The sequence below is a fragment of the Mizuhopecten yessoensis genome, unplaced genomic scaffold, assembly GCF_002113885.1.
Source record: "Mizuhopecten yessoensis strain PY_sf001 unplaced genomic scaffold, ASM211388v2 scaffold7201, whole genome shotgun sequence".
NCBI classification, from domain to species: Eukaryota; Metazoa; Mollusca; class Bivalvia; order Pectinida; family Pectinidae; genus Mizuhopecten; species Mizuhopecten yessoensis.
In genome coordinates, this window is record NW_018406931.1 from 765,309 (window position 1) to 781,394 (window position 16,086).

General features: G+C 34.7%; 2 protein-coding genes across 2 annotated transcripts; one reads left to right on the plus strand and one right to left on the minus strand.

The window, feature by feature from the left end:
* Positions 1-2,702: 2,702 nt before the first annotated feature.
* On the plus strand, positions 2,703-8,154 carry LOC110453234 (laccase-5-like). The gene is made up of 3 exons (XM_021502100.1): positions 2,703-2,808; positions 5,113-7,078; positions 7,768-8,154. Exons 1-3 carry the CDS (start codon positions 2,806-2,808, stop codon positions 7,899-7,901), a joined length of 2,103 nt encoding a protein of 700 aa, XP_021357775.1. The 5' UTR covers positions 2,703-2,805; the 3' UTR covers positions 7,902-8,154.
* A 4,373-nt stretch (positions 8,155-12,527) lies between these two features.
* Positions 12,528-16,086, minus strand: LOC110453233 (EKC/KEOPS complex subunit Tprkb-like). Its single transcript, XM_021502098.1, has 4 exons — positions 15,846-16,086; positions 15,120-15,242; positions 14,225-14,398; positions 12,528-13,118 (listed from the first exon to the last, which is right to left on the minus strand). The coding sequence occupies exons 1-4, from the start codon at positions 15,987-15,989 to the stop codon at positions 13,026-13,028; spliced, it is 534 nt and encodes a 177-aa protein (XP_021357773.1). The 5' UTR covers positions 15,990-16,086; the 3' UTR covers positions 12,528-13,025.

Here is a 16,086-nt window from a genome sequence, read left to right on the forward strand (position 1 = left end):
ACACCATCAAGCCGTTTGCACACGTTTATATTTACCTCAAAACATTTATACAACCGCAAATGAGTGTTGTCACGTATACCTGGCCTCAAACTTTGTACCTGCATATTAGTTTATACAAACACATTCCGCGTTTCATTAGTGATCTTAGAATGTTTACTTAGTAAGGATCTTTTATTTACTTAATTGCAATCTCGAGTCCGCCGCACATCAAAATAAATTACAGACGTGAAACAAGAGTCTACCGTTCGAGTATTGGCAATAGTCATGTTTGTATTATATAATTAATGGTGCCTATCAATATAATACTTTTTTTCTGTATTCTGATTTCGTACCATTTTATCTAAATACCCCTCTGTTCTTCCTTATGATCAATATGATTTAAAAGAAAATCAAAATTGTTATAAAACAAATAAGGTCATTTTGTTGTGAAAATATTTTGTTTGTTTGAAAACTTCTGGATTCTCCTGATGCTGATTTGATTTTTGATAGATTTCATATTTACTTTATGAATGTTTAATAGAAACATATCCAATACATGTACTTTTTTAACCTTGTATCACATAACCTAGATGTCTACGAATATTCGCGAAAATATGTTTTCTTCCACCACAATCAACAAATCAATCTCGCCATTGTGACGTAATATGTTTTTACCTAAATGCGACGTAAAATTATCTTAAATATGACATCTTCATGAGTATATTATACCTGGAGCTAATGCTATGACATCGTGTATACACTGCATAACGCGGTAGTCACGTGACCTGATTCTTACTAAGTTAGCATTAGTGTGCATGTAAAACAGTATGTACACATTTTGAAACAATCCTGTTATGTAGACATTTCAAGTACCACACAGTCACCTAGAGTCAGTGTGATGTGCAGAATTTCAGCTATCGAGTAAGGAATTCACGACCATTGATCAAACGTTATCTTTCATTATTCACATTTCGACTTACATTAACCCATTATCCAACATTGAGTCCAACAGATATTAAGTTACATCGTTATTTCTGTCAACATTGACGTTCGTTGTCTCCTTAGTTATTGTGTGATGTGTTTCGATATGAAAATATTTTCATATAATTTGACGCATTGTTTTTAAGACATGATATATCTGCTACTTTATGGTATTTCTGGAATACGAATACTGAAAGCATGTTGATGTGTCTTCCCTTTTATCAGTTCAATATTGTAAGCATATGCTTGTGACTTTTCCTTAATAGTTATACTCTTGATTATTTTTTAGTAAAGTCTTAAATTTAACATTATTTGCTTGATGATCATTCAGGTTGCAGAATGATAAAGCTATGCATAATAAATTAAATAATGTGTAGGACGAATTGTGTTAACACAAGCAGTTGTACAATAACTATTTCTGAAAATGCAATAATCTTTTAACGATACTTACATTGAAAAAAGCATTTATAATTTTCAAAAATAAATAAAAATGCTGTTCATAACAATATTTGAATCGTAAAAATGTGCATGGAATAAATCAACTTAAAAGTCTTTTGGAGGCGAAGATCTATCGTAGATCTAGGGACACACATTTACCCGTACAAGACAACCGAGATGCTCTGAGGTAAGGTAATTGATACGCTTCTCCCTGATAGAAGTTCTAGAACGGCAATTACAACGAACTAATTAGTAACACATTAAATGTGAAATGCAGAGTTGTCAGAAATGGAATTTATGTTACTAAATTCCAATGCCGTTTTTCGCGTCAGGTTATTAGGCGATAACTCCATTTAAGAACGTATATATTGAATATATGGCAAAATAGAAAGCCCTAGATTGATTAGGATAGTTTAACTTGTTAAGTTGTAAGTTGAACGTATGAATGTGCACGTTTTAATCTGCACCAGGATGCTAGTACATCGAAATATAGTGCAGTAATGCCGAGAGTAATTCCAGTGATATTGTGGTATTTTTCGTCTTGATGGAAATTGACCCTTGGAAACAAAAATATCAACACGAAGAAATCATTGATAACCATCAATATTTTTTAACCAAAAATACATTTTTCTGTAGGGTTGGTGTGTTCCAAAAGATATTTTGTTATAACTTCGATATGTTTTTCTTGTGAAACGGCCACGAGATTGAAGGATTTAAGTCTGTCCCACATAATAAAGTATACGTCTCTATTAACCTGAGTTTTTTATGGCCCCGACACCAGACTTAGATGTCTAACACCTGACATCTCAACAAGTCAAAATGTCTATATCTGGTGTCAGGGCTAGAGGAATCTCGGGCTTCGCCTCTATAGGAAAATCATGAAACTTATGATTTAGCGTTAGATTTATTAAACATGCATGCCAATAAAAACGTCGATAAAACAAATTGTATCAAGTTTAGAAAAAAGGAATGCCTAGCGTTAGGAGTCGAAACATACTACATAACGACACGTTGGACTACATGAAACAACTCTAGGTTACATTATAACACTTTGTGAAAGATGATGACAACTTACGAATTACATGTTTTTTTTTATATAAGTACCTCAACATTGCTATTAAATATGAGGAGAGAATTGTATTAGAAGGTAATATTGTATTGGTATTGAAAAATCCATTTTGTTTAGTATCCCAGGGGAGAAACAGTGCAATTTCGATATTTCATAATATGTCACTAGATAAACCATTGGTAAACATGATGACCTTACATAAACAAATAAGTCCCATATAAATAGATAAAGCCACATAGGGTATCATCAAAGCATGCCAAACCTGCTTAACGTCAGAGAGTGATTTGCTAGTGGTGAAGCATAGAAGGAAACAGTAATACTCTGGACATTCTGCTGCAATGGTAAGTTAAACTGAAACCCTTTGATTATTAACTTTAGTTATTTTGTATCAATCAAATGTTTTCGAACAGTTTTATTTGAAAGATTCTCTTAATTCATGGACAAACCCAAAATAAAAATATAAATGAATAAAACCTAAAATCATACAAATCCTAATAACATACAAGATCGATCTAGAATAGTACCGATTAAATGAAAGGTATTTTATAGTCGTACATGTGATATGTGTTGTACAATGAAAAAAAATATTTATCAATCGCATGTTTAATTTATAAGTAATCTTTCATATTATTAACCTGATTAAAGTATTTGCAATGTGTCATTCATTTGCACATTTAGTACATAACATATTTCGATATAATATAATATATATTCACTTCAGAGAACCATACGTAATTGCTTTACAAAACAAAGATAAGTATATAGCATACCTTCAAGATATAAAAATACCTTTAACACGCATTTGTTATACAACATGTTTCACTAATATTAAATGATTATTCAAAGTTGTTCCCTTTGCAAAGATTTTGCGAATTGTTTAAATGTTTATGAGATGGTTTTTATAGCCATCAAATTACTTAACTGTAGATAAATGATTTTCTTTCGTTATCATACCTTACGGATCGGAAAAAGTTTAAGCACTTGCTTTTTATTTGTTAAAGCAATTTTTCAATACATTTATAAATAATGTATTATTCATACGAGATATTTATGAAATGAGACTGAACGTCGTGATTTTAGCGAAGGTCTTAAGACGTAAAAGGTACTTGTTTTTAATTTGAAAGAGTTTTGCTTTTATGAAATAGAGACAATTAAAATAGAATTTGTATGAATTACCCACGTGGGTTTCTCCGGGTACTCTGGTTTCCTTCCAGATTAAGACCCCCGCGCACTAACATCTTGGCCAATAAGAGTGATTTTTATTTATTTATAAGTTGGAATAACTTGTTTCATATTGTAACAATAAATTAAATAAACAAAGTTTATACTTAAATAAACCTTTCACCACATTAAATAAAAGTAAGCAAAACATCGCGAAGCAATATTTTAAAATTATAAAATCTTGAGCTTAACATCTTAACAACTTATTAATAATTGTATTCAATGTAAAGTCGAATTGTTTTAACTCTGACGACACAACAGTTGTTACAAAACTATGGCACACGTGTGTTCATGTAGTCACGGTAGTCATGTGGCCCATAACCAGAAATAGCATTGCTTAGTATCTATATGTAAAGGGACAACTGAGTTAGGTTATCATCAGATTAAAAAGTGTCCATAGCTTTCAAGTACAATGAGGTCACAATGGTATCATTGTGATGAGACAATATTTAGGTATCCATTACTCCGCTGATAGTTACACTTTTATTAACACACATATGAAATTGCCAAAAATAATCAGCGAAATTCGATGAAATTATAGCATACGAATACTAATAGTTTGATCATTTATAAACGTTTTAAGATCAAGCATGTACGCACTAGTTGGTTCTTAACTTCTCTGATAAGTGTAGTGTTGGTTAACACTTTCTAAAATAAGTGAAAAATAATTTAGAGATAACGTCTTGACTTCAAAATATTTGTAACTCTCCAAACAGTAGTCTTATTCCATTACAGCTAGAGTACAGATATATTTAGGTATTCAAAGTGCCTATCGACTTAAAAAAAAATAAAAAAATAAAAAAAAACATTGGCATGTTTTGGATTCCTTATGGCGGTGAGCATGTTTTATGGCATGTCAATAACCTATTTAAAGACCACCAGCACATGTTCGGGGAAATAAGATACCTGCTGTATTCCTCTGCATGATCGTATGCGGTGACTTGTGTGGGGTCATCTGCTCCTTCATTGCGATAGTGTCTTTTATATAACTCTTGTTTGTCCATTGTCAGAGTTTGGAGTGTCATTGTAACGTTTCAACGTTAACATTTCCCCGAGATAGTAATTTAAAGTGGCATCGATCTCTATTTGCTCTCAGCGTCTCTACATGATCTTAACATTGCAAGCACACTAAATGCTGAATAAAAAACCTACCTAAAAACATGTACGAATGCGCGCTTTAGATGATGGTCATTCTACGGTTGTCTAAATAACAACCAGTCTTCTCAACAGCCTAGTGTGTGTGGTCGCTTAAAGAGGTTTCAACTGTATAATTTGTTTAGTCAGAAATAATTACATAATAATTGTATTTGCAATTTTTACATCCAGTTAACAATCATTTTACTTAACTCAAATTTCGTCACAGAAAACTTTTAACTAAACTAAATGGTATAAATTGAAGTCATTATGTCGTTGCTATTTGACAGGTCTTCCTCGCCGTTCTCGCTATCCTGGCTGTGTCCGTTGGCTCTGGCCTCGGATATGAGTGTGATAGGGCAGCCTCTGTTTGTGAAACGACTTTAGTGATCGAAAAAAGATTGACGATGATGCGCGATGTTGAGGAGCAAGTTTACCCTTATAACGGCAAAATCTACAAATACGACGTAGTTGATCCATCAAAAGCTACTCCCATCCCTACTGATGAAGTTATGACAGCTGACGGCTGGGAGGAAAATAGACTCGTCGTTGTCGCCAATGAAACTCTTTCCGGTCCCCCGATCATTGTGTACAAGGGACAACGCTTGATAATCCATGTCATTAATATGCTTTATTCGGACACATTGACAATTCACTGGCATGGGCTTCACCAGAGCGGAACACCGTGGATGGATGGTGTCCCATTTGTCACACAGTGTCCAATCCTCTCCGGCCAGAAGTTCACGTATGACTTCACACTCGACCAAACAGGAACCTACTGGTATCATTCTCATGTAGGCAATCAGCGTACCAAGGGAATCAACGGAGCTCTGGTGATACGAGAACGGGACCAAACAATGAAGGAACATATCATGACAGTTCAGGACTGGAACCATTTCTGGGGTGCCGATATGGATCACCTTAAGTTGAAGTATGGCGATTTCTGGAACCGAGTACCCGAGGAAACAAGAACATCTGTCGATGGTGGTTTCTTCGATCCATTCTATGCTACCTCTGTTCTGATAAACGGAAGAGGTAGATACTACACAAACACAACGACAGGAGAAAACAATGGCGCTCCACTGTCAGTGTTTTCCGTAGTTCGAGGAGAAGCATATAGATTTAGGGTTATAAATGTTGGAGCAATATATCCCATTAGAGTATCAGTAGACAATCACCCTCTAACACTTGTCGCATCAGATGGTTACGATGTCAAACCTGTGGATGCAGAATCATTCATAATCAATCCAGGGGAAAGATACGACTTTATTTTAACAGCAAACCAGAGTGCTACAAACTACTGGATACGGGCAGAAACACTTGAAACTAAATTGCATAGGGTAGAAGCTATTCTTCGCTACAGTGGAGCACCAGAAGCAGAACCCACCACGTCCAAGCGACCTTGCACACCGACAGAAAGATGCCTGGTTGTCAACTGCCCATTTTCAAGTTATCCATTAGGTGAACACACCGACTGCCTCCGATTTGATCATCTCAGGTCAGCTGTGGACGACGACCCGGCGCCAGAGCCAACATCTGCTGATACATTTAAAGAACATTATCTGAATTTTGCTCTACCAACGGAAATATCCTCAATTAATGGAATCGAGTTCGAAGATCCCCCTGTTTCAGCTTTGACACAGCCATACGAGATCGAGACGTCTTGCGACAAAGTAGACTGTGGCGAGGACAAAACTTGTAAGTGTACTCATTCACTGACCACTAAACACAACGACGTCGTACAACTTGTATTGATGAATATGGGCATAGGTACAGGTGATGCGCACCCAGTTCACCTCCATGGCTATTCTTTCTACGTACTGAAAATGGGGTATGCTACCTACAACAAGACGACCGCAAAATATATATCTCGGAACATGGACATAGATTGTAGAGGTGGTGGAGAAGCAACCAGCTATTGTAATAACGCCACTTGGAGTAATCCAAACTGGCAGGGAAACAATGTTCCTGGCTTGGAACTGAAAAACCCTCCTCGAAAGGATACACTGATCGTCCCTAGCGGTGGATACGCTATAATACGGATCAAGGCCGATAATCCTGGAGTTTGGATCATGCACTGTCACATCCAGTATCATGCAACGCTTGGTATGAAAATGCTATTGAACAGCTCGTATCCATTACATCCATCACCACCAGTGGGCTTTCCAGTTTGCCACGACTTCCCACCATCACCCTTCCGGGAGAACCTCTATAGCTGTCATCCTACCACAAAAGTTCCTCATCAAACCGTTACTGGTAGGTATGGCTAAAAGACACCAATGAGTCCTAGAAGGACGGAACAGCTGTGTGATGCAGTGTATTTCATTTTTGGCAACCTGTGTGTGTGTTACGTCTACCTTTCTGTCACGTTAGATAATGCGATAGATGTGCGATTTATAATTCAGTAGATTTATTAATTTCAAGAATGTATAAATTAGCTTATCTAATCTATACCTACGACATGTCCCTCTTAATTTGAGGATTTCCAGTGTTTTATTAAGAACTGTGATATATCTATCAATGCTCACAAGTCTTACCTCGTATTAAAACATTTCTCAATTAACAATTTATAAGAAAATCGCTATATCATCTTGTTCCTGTGCATGTTGGTATCGTAATGACGGTTGACTAAATACATACTTATTTCACTGTTCTTTTTCCATATGTGATTTAAATAAAATGCTCGATATTTCATTCAGTTTCCACAAATAGAAAGCCCTTCGGTATAGTTTGTAGTAAGAGTAACTATGTTGATCACGAGCATTTGTTTAAACACAAATTTAGGAGAGCAATCCATTCTCAATACCAATTTATAAATTGTGGCTAATCACTTCGTATAGAAATTTGATAATCTAATAACGATACTTAGCTTGGTAAGCATTCACGATTTTCCACAAAAAAAACACCCATCCATGCCATGTCTAAAATGCCTTTGTATCTTAAAGATGTCCATCGACCGACGACAACCTTGGAACCATTCGGAGGTGAAGGTCCAATTGTAGGTCGAAGACGCCGGGGATCTAGGAACGCATATATACCTGCACCAGAACTCCCAGAATCTCAAAGGAATAATCAGTGAGAAGCATAGGTCCCTAACCTGAGGAGACCGGTGAAAGGCGAAATGCAGGATTCTTTTTCTTTATTCAAATAATGACAGAAATGCATACTGTGTGTGTGTTATTCAGTGATTTAGCGACAAAGAAAACAATACATCATTATTCGACATTTGTTTCCAACGGGCAAAAAGACAGAAATTACATGTCTGAATATCGACTGTTTTGTAGTAATCAATGTAACTTTACAAAATTAAATTTCAATCTTGCTTATGCTTGTATACTATGTTCTGTGTCGTTTATATAATTGGCCCCTGCAAATTATTTCGCTCATCAAGTAGAAATTCAACAACAAGATGTCCATGAAAGCTGACAACCATTAACGAGATTTTTTCCACGAAAGTTTATTTAATACCAAGACACATGATAGTAAACTAAACTTTGTTAGTTCTGTAGCGGGGGGCATTTATTGATGTATGATTTATGACGGCTAGCTCAAGCTGACAATGCAAAATAAGCATTGGTGTGCTTGATTTGGTCTGTGTATCAGGTTAATGTTGTGTCTGTACTCAGTGTACCTGTGTTACCTGACCTTTGTTGTGTCTGTATTCAGTGTACTTGTGTTTGTAATCCTGTCGGGTGCTTCTTGCTTTCTAATCTGTGTCTATGGTCTGTTTACTTGTAAAGCCTCTGTTGTGATTGGTCCATCGTTTCGTATTGTTAACTTTGAGTGTAGGTTGGGGTGTTCGTCTTATATGGACGCAGAGCGCTGGATTTACTTCCTGGGGTTCATCTCTGCAGTAGGTATATTTTTAGGTACTTAGGAATAATTTAGATGTAGTGTTAGAATGGGAAGCTGGGGGTTAGTTTCGTTAGGGTTAGATTCGTGTAGGTATAATTTAATAGGCCTATTATTCTGTGTTAAATGTTGTGAATATATATATATATGTTTTCTATAATAAACTGTGTTAAATATAATTGTAAAGTACTTATTCTCATCAAGTGTCAGAAGATAAAAACAACCGAAGATAATTTAACCGTCAACAAAACCGCAATTCGAACTCAAAAACGACAAAACCAGGGCAAAAGAACACACTTGATATAAGAGGACAATGTATTCTGGAATGGAAAGTCTGTAGAGAAGAATGCAAATTGACAGCTGTGTCATCCTGAGTATGGGTCCTCCTTAACGTACTCAAAGTATGAATTCATGCGCCAAATTGCAGCTAGAACATAAACTGACCATACGATACCCGTCACGCGCCCTATGTTCCCATTCTGAGAGCATCAATGCCGTTGATGGCGAACCTTATTCATCACTAAAACAACTAACTTCACATGGCCGCCATTTATTCTCATTTTGGATGACACCTCCTGATGATAGTTTCGACTTTTCGAGATCGTCCATTAAATACAGAAAGTAATTAACACTCTTTTCTGAAGGATGGACATTAAGTTTACATTAAACAAACGACACAAGATACATTAAAAATTCAATGATAAATACACTCATTTTAATAACGTTATGGATAAAATCCACATGAAAGCTCATTGAAAATATGTATGTAACAAAAAATACAATCTCTCCCATGCTATTTGTAAAGATTCTTTAACATTCAGTTAAGCAATGAACGTTTTAGCAAATGTTGTTATGGTCCTATAATGCTTTATTTAATTATATAGAATAGTTCTTTGTATAGCAAATTAATTAAGTGTTGACAACAATGAAACTGAAGACGTCACAAAAGAAGTTGATGATGTTACACTAGCAGATGTTGCTATAGTCTCACAACAACAATTGCCTTCTCAGTGCATTGCAATGTTACGTATACACTGCAACGAATAGATGCAGAGAAATTGTAAATATTACATTTTTGTTTCTCACTTAAACAAACAGATGTGACAAAATGACAATGGAAACTGGTGACACTGACAGTTAAAACTGTATACATTTCTAGAGCTGGCAAGTATGGAGAGGAAATAACAATTATTTCCAATACAAAGTAGGCCAACGTGTTTATTAACTATCTGGGATAAACATATCTATATTAACAAAACAGAATGTGCTATAAGTTATAATTGCGAATATTTTCACAAAATTGCAAACGTTGTTATTAAATCACAAGAATTTAAACACTGGTTTTTATTGAAATGATCACAGCATTCAATGTGTGTTGCTTGTTCACCATCTTAGACATCATAGTTGTTCTAGGTGTTCACTTTATCTATCCAGATCATGTAAATGTCATACAATCATACAGGGTGTTCTCATTACTTGATCATCCACAGCAGTTAAAGTTCACACACTCAGAATCACACTGGGTGTTCTCATTACTAGATCATCCACAGCAGTTAAAGTTCACACACTCATACTGGGTGTATTCATTACTAGATCATCCACAGCGGTTAAAGTTCACACAATCATACTGGGGGTTCTCATTACTAGATCATCCACAGCAGTTAAAGTTCACACACTCAGAATCACACTGGGTGTTCTCATTACTAGATCATCCACAGCAGTTAAAGTTCACACAATCAGTATTATACTGGGTGTTCTTATTACTAGATCATCCACAGCGGTTAAAGTTCACACAATCATACTGGGTGTTCTCATTACTAGATCATCCAAACCGGGTAAAGTTCACACAATCATACTGGGTGTTCTCATTACTGGATCATCCAAAGCGGTTGAAGTTCACACAATCATACTGGGTGTTCTCATTACTAGATCATCCAAACCGGGTAAAGTTCACACAATCATACTGGGCGTTCTCATTACTGGATCATCCAAAGCGGTTGAAGTTCACACAATCATACTGGGTGTTCTCATTACTGGATCATCCAAAGCGGTTGAAGTTCACACAATCATACTGGGTGTTCTCATTACTAGATCATCCAAACCGGGTAAAGTTCACACAATCATACTCGGTGTTCTCATTACTAGATCATCCACAGCAGTTAAAGTTCACACAATCAGAATCATACTGGGTGTTTTCATTACTAATAAATAGTAGTTTTAAAAATATGAATCTTTTATTGTGTTCAATTTCCTCCTAAGCAACAGTCAAAGATCATACAAACATTCTGCATTATACCATTTACTTCTTTAATGGTTATTAAGGATCATATATTCATTTTTTGTGTTCCATTTACATGTTAACAAAAGTAACAAATCTTAATTTCATTCTTAGTGAACCTTCTATGCTTAAGCAATAGTTACAGATCACACAATTAATTTTATGTTCCATTTTACACCTCCAACAATTCATAATAATAATTCATTCTTGGTTTTTCCCTCACTCTGACATTAACATAGCTAAGGCCCAAAAAAAGATTCTTTCCTATGATCTTTCATCCACACAAAAAATAGGGAAAGTATAGGGAGGAATTTTTATTTTTATTTTATTAAGTATTTTTACTTTTTTTATATAGAGCCTGATTTCTGACTTTAACACAGTTACACTGCATATCACTAAATGCCAATAAAAACTTCAGGGTAGGCACAAACATCTAGGGTAGGTAGGGTTAGCAGAAAAGATTTTTTTTTTATTTGTCCTAAAGATCTTACATTCATTCTTGGTATTCCATTTATTCTTAAGTGGGAGTTAAATATCATACAATTATTCCTGGTGTTCCATTTCATTCTTAACAAAGGTTGAAGACCTTGCAATCATTTTCTGTTTTTGATTCACTCCTTAACAGATATGAACATTTAGTTTTCTTTTCACGCTTACATTTACAGTAATTAAAAGAGAATACGACCAGTCTAATTCCATTTACTCATGAAACAGAACTTGAAGATCATATATTCATTCTGGGGTTGTTCAATTTACTCCTTAACATTGGTTAAGTTAATAGGATTGTGTCACCATTTCTCAGTAGAATTTCTTCCAATTTTGTAGTTATATTGCGTTGAAGTAAAGAAAATTTTCTGCCACAAAAAAAATAGAGGTTGTCAGAATTTAAAGGATTTGAAATGAAAATTTATGTAAAAAGGAGTGAGTTTTGAAAAAAAAATGAAAGACACAATTTTAGGCAAAATAATGTCAATAAAAATGATATTGACATAGATTAGTATTGCATTAATGTATATCAATTTAATAAAGGCTGAAATAGTGTAAAATTAATTATCTATAAACGTTTAAAAATTGACATTTTATAATAAAACCATGTACATGCATGTAAAGAGTTATCTTTCTTGAAAAACTTCACAGTAGTGAAATAGGTAGCCGGGTTCCTGAAGTACAGAAAAATGGACACATGTGACTCATTGATAAAAAACAACTGAATTAATGCCTGGATTGCTTTGAAATACTTTAATATTGAGAGAACACACTGTTCTGTCAATAATAAACATGCAATATTTATCAGTTTAATATTAAACATCAGAATATGTGGAAATTGTGATACTGTCTCCCTACATTGGATTTTCAACTAGGGATGCACTTCCTATTTCCGTTTATCAATACACTCCTATGACCTTAAAGGTCAAATAACATTCCTGATGTTCCAGTTGCCCCTTTAACATTAAATAAACAACATAAATCATTACTGGTGTTCCCTTCACTAAGACAATTACAGTGGTTTATGATCCTACAACCATTCTATGCATTCCATTTACACATTTAATATTAAAGATCATAAACCATTCTTGTTGTTTTCTTTATTCTTTAACTTCAGTAACAGATCATGAAACCATTCTTGATTTTCCTTACATTCCTTAACATGGAGTTAAACAGCAGACAATCCTTTTTGGAATCCATTTACTTTGATATTAACAGTAGCTAAACATCATAAAATCATTCTTGTATTTACTCGTTCATGGTACTTAAAGTTTACACAGTCACAACGTCCTTGCTAGAGATTTCGGCAACAACAGCATTGGATAAGGAACAATCACTCTTACCGCTTCATTTACTGTGCCGTCAGCAGTAGTTCAAGATCATACAATCATTCTTGGCATTTCGTTTGCTCAGCCACATCAGTTTAAGTTCAGACATATATGCTCATGATGTCAAGAGATTTTGGCAATGACAGAATTGGATAAGAAACAATCATTCTTACTGATCCATTAACTGTGCCGTTAGCAATAGTTTAAGATTATGCGATCACTCTTGGTGTTTAATTTGCACGCCCATAGCAGTTAAAGTTCATACGATCACGATGTCCTTACTGGAGATTCTGGCAACAATAGCATTGGATAGAGAACACGTCGTCAACTCAGTGTCAGTTATCTTGTAAATCTGCAACAAAAAACACATGTTCTAATAATAAAAGACTTTCCACTATTTCTTTATTAACCATTTTTATCATATTTAATACTCCAGGATGCTTCGTATTTCTCAGAAGAGACATGAAATAGAATATATCGCTTAATGAATACAAGCTATATGACACTGACTACTACTGATACATGACTTTGGGTTAGGCTACTGCTCTGTCAGTTTGTGAATAGTGTCTTGCATGTTTATGCAATTACACAGAAGCTTTCTTCTCTGAGTATTCTGTCCTGTTCCTCCTAATACAGGAAGCGCTGACTCTGAATAGACTGAAGCTTCCCATGAGTAATACTGTAGGTGTAATCTATAGATATGTAGAACGTAAACCTGTCAACAGATCCAGAATGCCAGGTTTCTTAAGAAATATGAAAACCCAAATCATAAAATATTTATGACCCATACATGTAATTAATATCACCAACATTTATTAGTTCCACCTACACAAGAACTTGATGATATCTTCAATTGTCAATGACCTATGGGTGAAGGTCATGGTGACCTAAATCAGTGTACTGCACACCTACTGTGGGTGATGCAATTATCCTCATAAAGACATTTTGCACCCATTTGACCATTGACTTTGAGGTCATGGCAAGTTTCATTGTCATATTTATAATCTTTTAAAATTCAAGGCCCAGAGAAGTTTTTACAGGTAAATTTTGTATTGATTGTCACAAAGCAGGAAATTTGCATTACTTGATTAGCTTTAAAAAGACATTTCTTGATCACACTAACAATTTATTTATCACATGTTGACCGTGATAAGTTGACCTTTGATATTCCTTTATAAATTTTTGCTTTATTTAAGCAGAATTAAAAAAGGGTTTTATGAACTAGGAAAAAACTTGTCCCTAATGACTGAGAAATACTGATTAAATAACAAATATTCAATGAAATTTCTTTGTTATTACCAATTATTCTGTTTTGCCTTGTTTGCAGCCAAAACCAGGCTGCTTTCCCTAGCTAAAAAGTGCTTTTTTTCCCAAAATGAAAAAAATGAGGAATCAAATATTGCTTCATTTTCCCAATTCATGCTGCTGTAAAATTTAGGTATAAAATGGACTGCCTACTTTCTTTATCAATGCTATATCAGCTAATGATTCCACTTCTGCTACATCAATGAGCTCTCCCTGCATATAAGTAAGTACAGAGTTGAGGACTGTTCCATCAATGTCGTCCATAATGGCTACCACAACACTTCTGTCAGTGTCAGCAAGGCCAAACTTTCTGAAGGATTCTGAAATCTGAAAATAAAAAATAAAACGTTATCAGCAAACGAAACCTATGTGTGCATTATACAGTATAATTACTTTCTCTTAAAATACTTTTACATTGAAGGTACTTTCTTCCTCAATGTAAATGGACATTACTGACAGCAAACATCTCATCTCTAGTCTTTTGGTATTACGAACACTAAAACAGTTAACCAAATGATGGGTAGTCTCCCTTGAAATCTTTTTATGTCTGGTTTCTCTGTACATGTATTCGGGGGTTTTGAACAAACTATAATGATACTTCTGATTAAATAATAATCGAAACTTATAAGTTAAGAATTTCAAGGCATCTTAGTCAACAGACAGATTTTTTAAGCAATAGGACATTTTCTCATTTACTTTATATATCAAAATGATGGTGTCATCATTTGAGTTACAATACACATATAAAGATTAGAGATACACTGTACCTGTAAAACCTTCAAATGTTTGGAGGCGTCTTGATTTTTAATCTCAATATAATGTTGAACATCTAGCACAAGTTAACTTCATAATATGATTTCATCATATATGGCATTGAATGTACCTGTATTGAAGGCAGACATCTGAAAATTTACAAAGTCTTTTCTCCGCCATGAAAATTTTGTTTGGTACTTCTACTTCTTCTAAAGGGTACTGATCAACTTCAACAATCTGAAGATATCACAATCAATGTGATTGTCTACTGTAAAAATATATCTCTCCTGCTTACATTTTTGGTGGGTGATAAACTGAACAGAATTTCTGTGTGAACATTCTTCGTCATCATCTTGTTGACTTTGTTTAAATGTACCGCTCTGTTTGCAGCCACAATCACTTGGAATGGATCAATTATCTGGAATATAAATTCGAATAACACATTAGTATAAATGCTTTTAATTATATCATAAGCAAATTACATGAAATCATTTTGCAAAATAAAAGTCTAAATTACTTCAAAAGTATTAACAACACATATTAATCTATCTTTTTTTCTGTTGCCTGTTCAATAAAGTATAATACACTTTTTTTATATATAAATCCTTGGACATCACACCAGACATCTATCTGTCAAAATATCTAAATCTGTGTCACGGCCAGAGGAAACTCGGGCTAGTAGTGGTAATCATTAAATTACTGATCTTGTAATGTTTATAGAGTATCAGTTACTAGATAACTTCATCCTTCCCTTTTAAACGGCTTTGGTCAGGTGGTGTTGAACTTGATACGTTGCGCTGTTTTCACTGCATTATTTCTTTATCGGATAAAGAGCAGTGTTTCGATCCAAACTGAGGGGTCGAAACTGAGAGAGCATACATAGAAAATGAAACCCATAGTCTATGCTTTATTTCCATACAGAATATGCTTCATTTATTAAATTATAGCCTTTTTATTTGTTGCACAGATTAAATTTAAAATTCGTATGTTCGTAGAACGTGTAATAATTTATTGGACGAACCATAGAAGTCTTCAACAGCGCTGCCTCGAATTTCCCGGTCATTACACACTGCCGGAGTTCTTTCGCATTGTCAACATTTTTAAAGAGTGCAAGTGTCACGGTTGAGTCAGGATACAGTTCATTTCTAATAACCCTCGCCGACATACTCTCAAGTTGAATTAACAAAAAAATCTATATTACGTGAGATAAACACGTAACTTTGATTTTCCAATGCGATTTTTCCACACAGGATATGGATACC

Excerpts from the sequence above, each read along its gene's own strand:
- LOC110453234 (XM_021502100.1), top strand. Across the intron at positions 7,079-7,767 it reads TCCTCATCAAACCGTTACTG|ATGTCCATCGACCGACGACA; the intron begins GTAGGTATGGCT and ends TGTATCTTAAAG.
- LOC110453233 (XM_021502098.1), bottom strand. The coding sequence starts at position 15,989 with ATGTCGGCGAGGGTTATTAGAAATGAACTGTATCCTGACTCAACCGTG. Across the intron at positions 15,243-15,845 it reads CGCTGTTGAAGACTTCTATG|ATAATTGATCCATTCCAAGT; the intron begins GTTCGTCCAATA and ends TTTATATTCCAG. Across the intron at positions 13,119-14,224 it reads ATATAGCATTGATAAAGAAA|ATTTACAAGATAACTGACAC; the intron begins GTAGGCAGTCCA and ends TTTTTGTTGCAG.